The sequence below is a fragment of the Coturnix japonica genome, chromosome 6, assembly GCF_001577835.2.
Source record: "Coturnix japonica isolate 7356 chromosome 6, Coturnix japonica 2.1, whole genome shotgun sequence".
In the NCBI taxonomy this organism is placed as follows: Eukaryota; Metazoa; Chordata; class Aves; order Galliformes; family Phasianidae; genus Coturnix; species Coturnix japonica.
This window is the reverse complement of record NC_029521.1, coordinates 13,967,638-13,979,887: the sequence shown is the minus strand read 5'-3', so window position 1 is coordinate 13,979,887 and position 12,250 is coordinate 13,967,638. Positions and strand designations below refer to the sequence as shown.

The 12,250-nt window shown below is 46.7% G+C and overlaps 1 protein-coding gene across 1 annotated transcript in view; it reads right to left on the bottom strand.

Moving 5' to 3' along the window:
• Nucleotides 1–12,250, bottom strand: part of PDLIM1 (PDZ and LIM domain 1) — a 36,115-nt gene that overhangs the window by 22,630 nt on the left and 1,235 nt on the right. Inside the window, exon 2 of the mRNA XM_015866567.2 lies at nucleotides 3,358–3,509. Coding sequence (XP_015722053.1) covers nucleotides 3,358–3,509 — 152 coding nt within the window. The remainder of the gene's footprint in view (nucleotides 1–3,357; nucleotides 3,510–12,250) is intronic.

The following is a 12,250-nucleotide window of genomic DNA, read 5'->3' as shown; positions in this document are numbered from 1 at the left end:
AGTGATGCCCTGGACTTCATGGCTGTTGGGAAAATTTTTGTTTAATAAGCCTTCCTGTCTTTGAGTGCTTTCTCATCTAAGTGTGTTTCTTCCCCAAAGTACACCATTTTCCCTGAGCAAAGTGACAGCACTCTTCAGACTGCTGGACACATCCAGCTGCTCGCCACAACCAAAAGGCAAATTAGTGGTATGCTTGTGAGAGGGGCAGCCAAGGACAAGGCTTTGCTTGACCTTCAAATGTCAGTGGCAAGAGGTATGCACATCCACTGCAAGAAAAAAATAACACAAACCCAACAATAACAACAAAAAGAGCTCTTCTCAAAGACTCAAGATCCCAAACTTCCTTCCTCTGATGAATGCAAGAGGCTTAAAACTCCACCTGTGAAATTTCTCAGCTTGGCAACCAGCTGGTTTTGAGTTGACTGAAGTGCAGACCTCTGTAGGATGGTCTTTCTAAGCATATCAAAGAAAACTGTGGTGCAGAGCTTTAATGTGCTCTACTGAAGACAATAACAAACTTTTCCTTCATTTATTGAGAGCTGTTTCTAAGAGGACTTTCTACTTGCTAAGTCCAGCAGGAATTTGGTGTGTGCACCAACACCATAGAAGAGCCACTTCCTAGGCTGAAAGCAGACATCTCCATCTCTGCTCTCACATTATGCAGCAAAGCACCTGGCAGAGCCACTTAGAAAAGCACATTCAGAGAACACAGTTTGTGACAGACTTCAAACCTGAGAAAAAATATCAATCTATTTCTGCAAACAATAAGCTTGCCCCTTTGGGTGAAAAAAAGCAGTCCAGGCACATTCTCTCCTGCTAGTTCTTCGATCCTTTTTTAAACAGTGACATGTGTTAGACAAGATTTCCTGCCTACAATCTGATCTGAAATATTTCTGGACTGTTACCATCATTTAGGAAAATACCGAAACAGGAAACATTGGAATGCTGTTGATATTCGCAATCACAAGTACACAGTACAAGAAGCATTTCCTTTACCAGAAGTGTTTAAGTCACTCTGGTTCTCTACATTTACACTTCTCTTAAATAATCACCAGTGCAGCCAAAGATAAGGACATTTTAACCACTCAGCTACTGCTAAAAGAGAAGAGGGTTGCATAGATGCATATGAGCACACATAATATCTGTTTAGCTGTGAGGAAGAAGCACAAGAACAAGATGAGTGTAGCACCATACTTCCCCAGAACACCTTAGCTTCCAGCTGTTTGCAGCCAAGGGTCTTTCTACAGCAGAGATACTATGGTGGTATATACTGTCATTCACAGATTTTACCTAAAAATACATCAAGTCTCCTCTTGAACTCATGCACACTTACAGCATTCACAGTACAGTCACAAATCATGTCCCCACTGTCACAACAATAGTGCCCCTTCATGGAACTGAAATCTTTGACATGAGCTCCAGCAAGCATCTGTAAAAATCCCTCCTGCTATCCTGAATGCAGATCTGACAGCATTTTGCACACGTCTCCATGAGCAATCATTCAAAATTAATCAAGTATTAACTTAAAAACAACTGAAGACCCATAACAATGGCTCCAGTTACTAAGCTGCTGCCCTGTCAGCCCAGGAGCCTTTGCCAGAAGCCCTTGCCAGCACAGCTGCTTTGTACATGGATCCAGCTCATGAGCTATGGCTGTGGAGCATGGAGAGCCAACCCAGGAGCTGGTGGTGTTGAGGCACAGGCAATATCCTTCCCCCTCTGTATCCAGGCAGCTGTCTAGAGAGCCACATCCACAAAAAGATGCAGTTACAGAGGCCTGTAAGGAGACAGCTGAGGGCTAACGATAAAATAACCTCCTGAGAGAACAACCAGGAAAGAGTGTGATGCACGACTGCCTTTTGGCATTAAAACACTGCTTTTTCCTCTGGAAAAGCATCCTGTGGTATCATACCCCCAAATACAAACATCTCTAGCAGCTATCAAACCTCCAAACAAGTAAGCAGCTCTTCCCTAAACAGAATCTTAATCCCAAAGAACAAAGAGGATCAAAGACTTGAAGGCTCTCAGAGCCATCTAAAATGGATTTTATACACAGCAATGAGCTACACTATTAAACCCTGAGTTGGAAAAGTAATTAGATCATTGCTTTTCACTTCTTTGCACTATTCACTCTCTTTGGCCATTTAGTCAGCAGTACTTGTCAATCAGTACAGGAGCAGTGTCTGTCACACTTCATGGTGTCTCATTTAAAGATGGCTTTGAAAAAGAGTTGAGCAGTTTCAGCTCAAAGCCCTGCGTGGTTCCACTCAGCTGCACAGGCAGCTAGAAACCTGCCTGCGGGCAGCTTCCACACCCAAGGCTGATAAGAACACCGGGTAGCTGTAAAGTTAACGGCTTGGTAATTAACACTAGCAAACACATTTTACAGACTCAATGATCTGTAAGACTGAGGCTGCTCAGCAGCTAAAAGAGCTCTGGCCTCCTCTCCTAGACACAACCACAAAGCACTGGCTTGCTAACCAAGAAGCAGGACATTTTGGGGCAGCCAAGGAGCACTCCTCTGCAGGAAGGCTGCCACGTTAAGGGCCAGCATGGGAAATGCCCGGGCTAGCAAGCTGCCATGCCACTCATCACCCATTCACACTGTGTTTCCTCTTCTCCTCTTATCTCTGTGAATTCCCTCAATGAATTATCAGGCTTTTTTTTTGGCCAAGGCCCATCATTTCTTCCTGACTTGGGAAATAATGCTGAATTGCTAGTATTATGCAAGTTACAGTAAAAGACTTTGTTATCATAGAAGGGTCCCAAACAACTGAACTACCGCATTACTTGAGGCATGCTTTTGTGTCTCCTTTGAGTCTGCTGTGAGGTTGGTACCCACAGCTGCAGTTTGAAACAAGGGTAAATCCCAAGCACTCCACCAGGCTCTGGTACTTTTAAACTTGAAAGAGAGCAATCTTTAAGTCTGTATGTGGCAAAAACTAGTCAATTAATAGTTTTGACAGCACACAATCACACACATTAACTGCTGAATTACTGCAACAGGAAGAAAGGTAATCTCTGGTCATACCTCCTCTGCTATGAGTGAAATTTTCACGAGGCCTGTCTTGGATTTCTCACTGTTAGACGCCACAGAACAGGTTGACAGACTCTGACAACTTATCAGCCAGTTTCTCACTGGGAATATTGTTTTCATAAGGTCAAAGTGCAGAAAATGCAAGCAGCGTTAGGATTAAAGGCTGAAAGGCAGCACCCTCTTGCAATCAAGTGCCTGGCCTTTCAAAGCAGTAAGAGGTCAGGTTAAACAAACTGACTTTATAGGACTGCTGCCAAACCAAAACACAGTTACTGCTCACTCCACATCCCCCCCTCTCCCCACCCACTGCAGTGACCTACCTGCTGACTGTCAGGGTGAGCTCATCTGCACAGTTCTTGATCTTGTTCTGTGCCTCAAGGTGCGTCATGTTATCTGTGTTCACTCCATCAATGGCTATGATCTGGTCTCCCATGCACAGGTTGGCTATTGCAGCTTTGCTACCTGGAGTTACCTACAAGAAAACAAAACAGATGAGGGGGCTTCCCAGGAAGCAGCTTTCCAAGTAACATTTGAAAGATGGCTGGAGCACCCCAGGCTTCTCTTGCTGGTGCCTGAAAGCAAGGAGATAAAAACTAACCAAAGCAAAATGTCAGCAGAAACTTATCTGGATACAAGTTGCACTCCTCTATGAATGTTACAATTACAATCCTCTTTCGGCAACCACAGAAAAAGATTTTGTAGGGGGTGAGTAAGTGACAAAATAGGACAAGGAGGAATGGTTTTAAACTGAGACAGGGAAGGTTTAAGTTAGATACCAGAAGGAAGTTTTTCCACTTAGAGGGTGGTGATGCACTGGAACAGGTTCCCTGCGGAGGTTGTGGATGCCCCATCCCTGGAGGCATTCAAGGCCAGGCTGGATGTGGCTCTGGGCAGCCTGGTCTAGTGGTTGATGACCCTGCACATAGCAGGGGTTTGAAACTAGATGATCATTGTGGTCCTTTTCAACCCAGGCTATTCTGTATTTCTGTGAAAAATAGTATTTTCAATCAAGGCAACTGCCTTTGCAGTTGTAACAATCACAAGGATCAACATGATGGAACGGTAATACAAGAGGCATAACAACAAAGGCCAAACACAATGGAAAGGTGTTACAAGGGAAGGAAAAACAGATGGCTCACCCATCACGGAAGACCTAAGCTCACAGGGGAAAACTCCACAAAAGAGAGATCACCAACCAGAGAACTTATCCCAGCAGCAGCCAGCCCTCAAATGGGATCTAAGAGAGGTGCAGCCAGGCTCCAGCCCTACCAGTCACACAGCTGAATTGCCTTCACCTGTGCTCCTAGGGCTGAGCTGTTCCTTTCCCCAGGTGCTCAGTTAGTGGTTCAGGCCATGACTCGACAGTTACCATACAGTAGTAGAGAGCAAACACAGCTCTATTTTTTGCAGGACAGAGAGGTGCTCTCCAGAGCAGAATTTTCTGTCAGGAAATTCTGGCTTCTACAAACAGATATACCAGAAAAGGGAGAGAGGATCAGAGTCAATGCCAAACATGAACACCTTTGTCATGATCTCATTTGCTCCATCCTTCGTGAAAAAAGATTTGGGCTCCAGACTTTGAATTGTACCTTTAACAAGCTGGTTTAGCCCAGGAACAGGCACAACAGCCTCACTGACTTCAGTGTGATCGATGTCAAAGTAGTGCTTCACCTAACAAGTGGATAGGGAGGCAGAAAGGCACCAAAAAATCATTTTTTAAAATGCAATCTGACCATACTTTCAAAAAAATCTTCAGCAGCTTCACCAGCCTCCTATCCTGACCTCACCTTGATACATACTGATGTATTACATCTCCCTTTTCTCTTCATGCACAATGTTTTGCTTCCCAGACATACTCCAGCACTGTTAAAGAGCTGCAGCACTGTCTAAGAAGTGATGGATTGAAAGGAGCTCAGGGTGATCTCACTGTGACCCCAGGCAGGAGTCTCTATGCAGTAACACCTCCAGTATAGTGTTCCTTGTGAAAAAAGATCCCAGCTAAAACTTGGCATTTTCAAGCTAATCAACCAAAAAGCTCACTCATTTTTTCCCCTACTTCTGCTAAAGAGATGTCCTTTTAACAACACAACCTCTTTGGACTAGAATTGTTGCCTAGACAGAGGGTGAAGAGTGCCACATCTGCTTGCAGCTTTGCAATCAATACATAAGATTTTGTGCAGCTTTAATGACCCTGTGGGAGTTGTATCTCAACTACTGTGACCTTTCATCAATTATTTAACAGGCAGAGGAAATGAGAAGGGTGGACTGCTCCCAAACAGGAGTACAGATTAAAACATGCCTTGCAGCTGGGACACACCTCATTTATGAGTTTGTTGCAACTGGTATTCATTCTACACATTCATGCCAGGTTTCAGCATGCTGGAAAGCAGCTGAGCAAACCCTACAGAGCTGCCAAACATAAACAAACATGGTTCACAGGATTTAGAGTGCTTCTAATGCAGGACTGGATGGCAAATCATTCCCCCTAGGGAAACATTCTCCTCCTAGGGGTGTCATGCATTAGCTGCAATTACTGGTTTCCCTGGGCTAAAAATGCTCAGCCATCAGGAAGGCACTGATGAAAAAAGCCAGACAAGGCACCAGGCAGACAGAAAATCTGCTTTAAACATGAAGATTATTGTCTGCCAAGCTGTGACCCTCAGTTCATAAGCAGCCCATAGGATCAGTCAATCCTGCTGGTAGCCATTGCCTCTAGAATATCTTCATGTAAAACCTGAGACAGAGACAGACAGCAGACACGAAGAAACCTTGAGCACTGGAAGGGGCCTACAGTCCTACAGGATTTAAGAGCTGCTGTTTGACAAACAGTGAGACAGACCCCTGGGGACAGCATTACACCCGAGGGAACATGCAGGATACATACTGTGGTTAACGCCCTAAGTGATGGGCCTTAACCCTAAGCCCTGGGTTCCTCAGTGTTTTCATCTCCTCCGTCGATAGAGATGGGATGGGGGCACATTACTCAGCCCTGGGAGGAGTGCTGAGCACAGCATACAGTGATTCATTTTTGATCAGATAGGATTGCCAAGTGGTCAAGAATTACAGTGGATTAACAACACCACTGGAACGCTGCCGGAGGTCAGCCGTATGGTTTGCATTTAAAGGCTGACAGCCCATGCAGCATTTGGCAGGCTGCTAAAAATGATCCTGTACCACATGCAGCAGTTGAGCCCAAGCAGCCAGGCACTAAGATACAGTAATCTCCTACAGAAACCCCAGGAGCCATCAGGATGTAAGCATGGTGTCTGCAGGGACATCTCAGCCCTTTGCCTGCTGTGCTTGTGGAGTCACGTTCCCCTCCTGTGTCCACTCAGGAGGAATTTGAAATATGAGTGCTGCTCTCAGCCAGATAAGAGTCACCGGCAGCACAAGGGCAATTACACCCAGCAGGTACCATGCAGACCTCTCCCCTAAGGGAAAGCCACAAGGATGCACGGTAATGAAGAAGATAAGCAAATCTACCAAAAGGAAACACTTAAAAAGCCAGCTCCTTCAGTTCTTGACATAACTTGCCCTGAATTGTAACCTTCCAGAAAGCATTCCCCTGCAACATCCAGCTTATGCTCTGCCAGCATCACTCATAGCAAACATGTCTGCACAGAGCCCAGTACCTCACGGAACCCATCCCCCAGCCCTTTAGGATGATTAATGCTACTAATGATGCTGCCTTCCCCCTTACAGTACAGTCTGGGCTCATTTCAGTACCATCACTGTTGTTTTTGAGATATGTTCACCTACCAGTTAAGTCAGGAAAGCAGAAAACATTCCGGTTTTCTGCTTCTATTTGTGTGGCATCCCTCCCCGCTCCACGACAGGGGGTAGGGGTGCTAACAGCACTGGAAGGTACCAGCCAGGCTGACATGATCCAATAAGGAGGACTAAAAATGAAAAGCCTACAGGCTCATGAGCAGCTCACAGATTGCAGACCACCTGGGGAACCTGGGGGCTGGGAAGCAGCAGCTGGTACACGACTAGATACAGCTGCACTGCTGCATGGGAGGGTGAAGAGGGCTGGAAGGAGCACAACCTGTAAGCACAAGTTTTATCATGCACAAAGGCAGGGCCTCCTGCCTCATTCAAGGCAGCTCCCAACCAGCTTGGGCTTCCCACACTGCATCAAGAAGCCTCTGGCAGAGGGACCATATGGCACCAGGACACTATTATGGCTGAATGAATAGCACTGCACATCCTGTAACATCATGCCCTTAGGCTCTCTCTGGAAACAAGCCATGCCCTACCTCCTGGTGTTCACCCAGAGGCAATTGTGTGAGACTCTGCCATTAGGTCATTTCACTGCTGAACAGACTATGCTGAGGCATGTTGAGCAGAACTGTTTGATACTGTATCCAAAACAGCTCCCAGAGCTGATGTAGGTGCTGCCCAGAGTCAACAAGGATGCTCTGGTGTAGACATCTGGCCTGGGTTCATCTGTGCAAGTGAAACTGTCTATGTTGAGCAGTTGCCACCAGGAAACACAAGTTCAGATATGTGAACATGCCCTGCATGCAGGAGCAGATCTTCAACAACTGGGCCAGGAGGCAACTGCAGCTTCCATATATCCACCTCAGCAGGTGGGAAAGGCTGGAGATTGTGATGGATCTGCCTGCCCTGTGTTACCTGTGCCACCACAGACATCTAGACACAGGCAGAGCACCAATCCAAGTCCCTGCCACCAGCTCAGTAAAAGTAGGAATGAGCTCAGGTACATTTGTCAGCTTAGGGAAGATGTAAATGAACCTCATAATCCACAATTTTACTGATGCAAAGCTCAGTGTGGTAACTAACATCTAAGATTACGTGATAGATGTACACCTGTGCAAAGATCCTGCAGACTCAGGGTTGGTGGGGCTAAAGAAAAACCCACATGATTTGGTCATACCACAAGGCAAAGATTAATGCTCATGTGCACCACCTGGCCCTGCTCTACCTTCCCTCCACACACACACTTTGGGCTCTACCTTGCCAGTACCAGCAGGAGTTTGCCAAGTTCCAGGTTTCTCACCACAGGTGGTTTGTCTTCTGTTGTTCCCCTGCCTGGAGCTCAACAGCCAACAAAAGATTTGTCTGTGACATGTTAAGCTTCAAGCTTGTGTATTTAGGCAAGTGCGTTTACACACTAAAAAATGCTTTGATTTAGCAGAGAATTAGATGTATTTGGCTGCTTACCCAGCATCAAGCCTTCTTTATAAAACCTCTGTCTGTCCCAGCGCTAGCCAAACAGAACCACACTTAACATCTGCTGCAATTAACTCCATACATGCTCTCTAGCAAGCTTTGCCGTTCCTTTGCAGGGACATGGGGCATCTCCTCTGCAGATGAGGATCCAAGTGGCACCAGTGGGAACAATAAGGGAAGCTGCTGCCCCACTCCCTATCCATTCAGGGGCTCCCTCAGCCCTCTGCAGTTCCTCACAGACCCCACAGCCTCTGGCACCACCTGATACTCCACACCTAGACACACACCTCAAGAAGCGATGAAAAGATAAGAAAACAAGAAAATTAAGAATAACAGTGTGGGAAGAGATCTGGATAAACAGCACCCATCTGAGCTTGAGAGGAAAACCCAGCTGTGCCTCTACCGGACCATACAGTCATACAGTGACATACTTGTAAGGCCACCAGCAACAACGAGACATCCCTGACGATCAGTTTAATCCTCCCCACCCACACACTGCTGTTTTACCATGAGTAATGCACTCTGTGCCAGAATACTATGCTAAGCAGCCACATCTTCTCCCAGCAAAAGCATGCAGCTGGGTCAGCAGAGATCAGAGGCTATGAGAAAATGCAAGCAGGCACGTTCCCCATCCCTGCTCATTGGGGAGTGCAGGCAGGTTCTTCACAAGCAGATCTGTGAGATCCCCCCTCCAAGCTGCAACTGCTCCATGTGCTGCCACAATCGGATGCTGCCCAGCCTGGAGCTCACTCAGAGGATTAACAGCAGGAGAGCTCAGACACCGCCTGGAGAGGGCTGACCTCAGCAAGGCAATGGGGGATGCTGGTCAGAGTCCCGACAGCACACAGAAGTAATGCTGGAGGCTGTACATTCTTACAATTCACTTTGCAATCTGCCTCACATCAAAATACAAATGCACAGAAGTATAATGTTTTCTTACAAGGCCTCAAAAGCATGACATAAGTTGCTCATCAGCAGAGCATTCCCCAATGGTTTATTTCATCCTCTAAATAAAACAACGTGTGGTGAAATCAGCAACCATCTCAGATACTGTGTCACAGTCCAGAACTCCATCAATTGTTTATGCAGTTAAGGCCTCTCTTAATTTCCCTGCTTATACTGCAAGAAAAAAAAAAGCTTCCCTGTTTATAGTAAGAGAAAATACATCCATTTGCTTCAGCACTTTTGATGTAGCACCTTTCAAACACAAAGCATTTTACAAACTCTGCCTGAGGTGCCTGCACAGCTCAAGGAACATCCCTGCCCTAGTATCACAGGACAGGAGAACACATTGGGAACCAATAGATTTCCATTTCCATGCTATGTATGAATTAAGATAGAAGTGTCTCCCAGCACTGGCAGCTCCATAGGGCTGAGCTTGGTACAGCTGCTCCAGCCCAGGCTGGTGGGTGAAAGCTGCATCCCTAGCAACTGTGCCTTGAAGCCACTGAGCCACCTCCACCTGGGCAGGCCTGCAGACACAGTGCAGCCTGGTGAAAAAACAAGGAGACAGCTCTTGCTGCAGTGCATAGCATAAGGCTCTGAGCATTCCTGCCAGATGCTCTCTGTGTGCCCTCATAACTTCTTACAGGTGACTGTTGGGCCCTGAGTAGCAAAAAGGGGAAGGCGACATTTCCCTTACTGGCTCTGCCTCCCAGCAGTAGTGCAAAGGCAGCTGAGGGAAGACAAGGGTAGGCACTGGGAAGATCAAACACATACATGCCATGACAGCCCAGGTTTTGCCATAGTTTTGCTCCAAAAACCCTTACACATTCCTGAAAATCCTACTCAGTCAGCCATGCATTCACTCTAGCAGGGTGCTCCAGGCATCACCAAGGCCAACATTTGGAATCATGGATTAGGACTACCTGCATCTCTTTATCCAGGTTTTGGGCCAACACTGCTCCCCCAGAGTGTGACAGCTGAGATGTACTGTCCCTGCATCTGTCTCACCCCAGCTTGTAACACAGGTGGCTCTGTAGGCGATACCTGGTCACCACCATGGCCCAGGGCTGCTCCATCACACCTCAGCCAGGCCAGGTCCTTTTAGAGCAAGAGTATCAGCCAGCATCAAACCAGCCTGGCAACACCTCAGCCCAGGACATCCAGCCTTTTGACATTTGGATCAATGAAACTAGTTTTGGCACTGTCTGTCTCGAAACCACTTTTAAAGTGGGAAGACGCTCAGTTTCATTCAAAAATATAGACAAAAAAGTGCTCTGACTTTGGCCAGTGCTAGAAATTATGACAGACACCACTCCATAGTGGGGATAGGGGTTTCTTGGGCTAACATAATGCCTAACACAACTCCCCTTTTAGCTGTATTCTGGGTCAGGCATTCAAGATCAACATGCCACTAGCACATAACATAAACTGAGCTCAAGAGCAGGGTTATGGGACAGTGCCATGTATATATTCGACTGGAAACAAAAATCCACTGTGTTTATCAAAATAAAATGCAAATAAACAGGAAAAAGCTCGTATTACCTGAAGGACAGAGGGGGATGGGCTCTGTTAACCACATTGCTTTATCACATATCTCCCCATACAGCACGTTCATTGCTTCCTCCACCAGCCCTGCTGGTCTCACAGGAATTCAACTGGGAACCACCCTGTACAGCTCCACAATCACCATCATCCTGCAGCGTGCCCATCCATGGCTCAGATGATATTTGAGAAAAGCTCCACCCCATTGACTGACCACCTGTTGTCATCCAAAGACACATAAAGACAAAGATCTTCCCTACTCCTGTAAGGGCATCCAGCACTGGCCTAGTGGTCAAATGACAATGAAGGAACAAGACAATAATAAAACGTACACCAAAATCCTACAGACATTAAAAGAACCAGAGACATCTGTATGGCATCCCTCTGGAAGGGATGGGGGCTCTATGAGCAAGTCTCATGCAGAATACTTATCTCCATGCTTGCTCTCAAAGGTCCAGCACGACCCCAGACCCAGGAGCGTGCACACAAGAGGCTCAGATGCTGCAATGCATCTGAGCCTGAAGAGTTCTGAACATACGACTCAAGTGGAAAGGGGGTTAGGGCAGCAACAAAAGAACAGCTGCTGATATATCATTGTTTTTCATCTGTTACTCTCATCATACACAACTGGACACCAGTACCACACAGCCACTGCTGGCCAGGAGATGAGGGGCAGAGCAGGTTGTTCTGCTGGCCCCATGCCCACCATACCTCTACTCCTCATCCTCCTTGGCCTTAGGATTGAGTCATCCAGCTTGCTTTGACATCCCAAACAGTCCTGCCTCCCTCCCGCCCTTGAGACTGGGAGAAGCCCTCCTGAGGGCAGCCAGTGGTGAAGACGAGAGCAGCAAAGCACTGAGGTATGATGGAGATGGGGGCCATAAATACCAAGACAAGCAGAATAGATCACCCTGGGCATGACACCACCCAAGGCAAAACTTGAGTTCCTGACAGGTAAAGCAGCCTGAATGTCTCCTTGTTTCAAAGAGAGGCTTAGGGCACCCAGCTCAGGGTGGTGACCAGAGGGACCAGTAGAAAGATTGATGGCTTGAAAGTCCGGAGCACAAATTAAAAGCATCAGAGGAACTGCCAGTTGCCAGCATTTTCAACACCAAAACCAGAAAGGCTATTTTATTACATTTCAGCTTCCAGGGTCACAACCAGTTTCTCCCAGGACAGTTATTTCAGCCACTTTGCTGATCTATGTCCCTTGGCATGCAACCACAAGCAATGACAAAGACAGCCAAGGAGAAGAAGAGGTGGGAGCAGCGAGGTAGGGCTGCAGACATACTTCTGCCTGACAGTCTCACTGGAAGGAAACGGCAACAATTACCAAAACAATGCAGTAAATATCACTTCCCTTACGCTAAAGCTACTTTCATGTCCAAAAAAAAAAAAAAAAAAAAAGCTTTACAAGAACACAGCATTATTACTGCGATTGAAAGAGATTAGAGACAAAATTAACAACAGCCCCCCTCCTGTGAATCTGACAGCACTGCCATCCCTGGAGCCCTGTGGCACGCAGAGCCT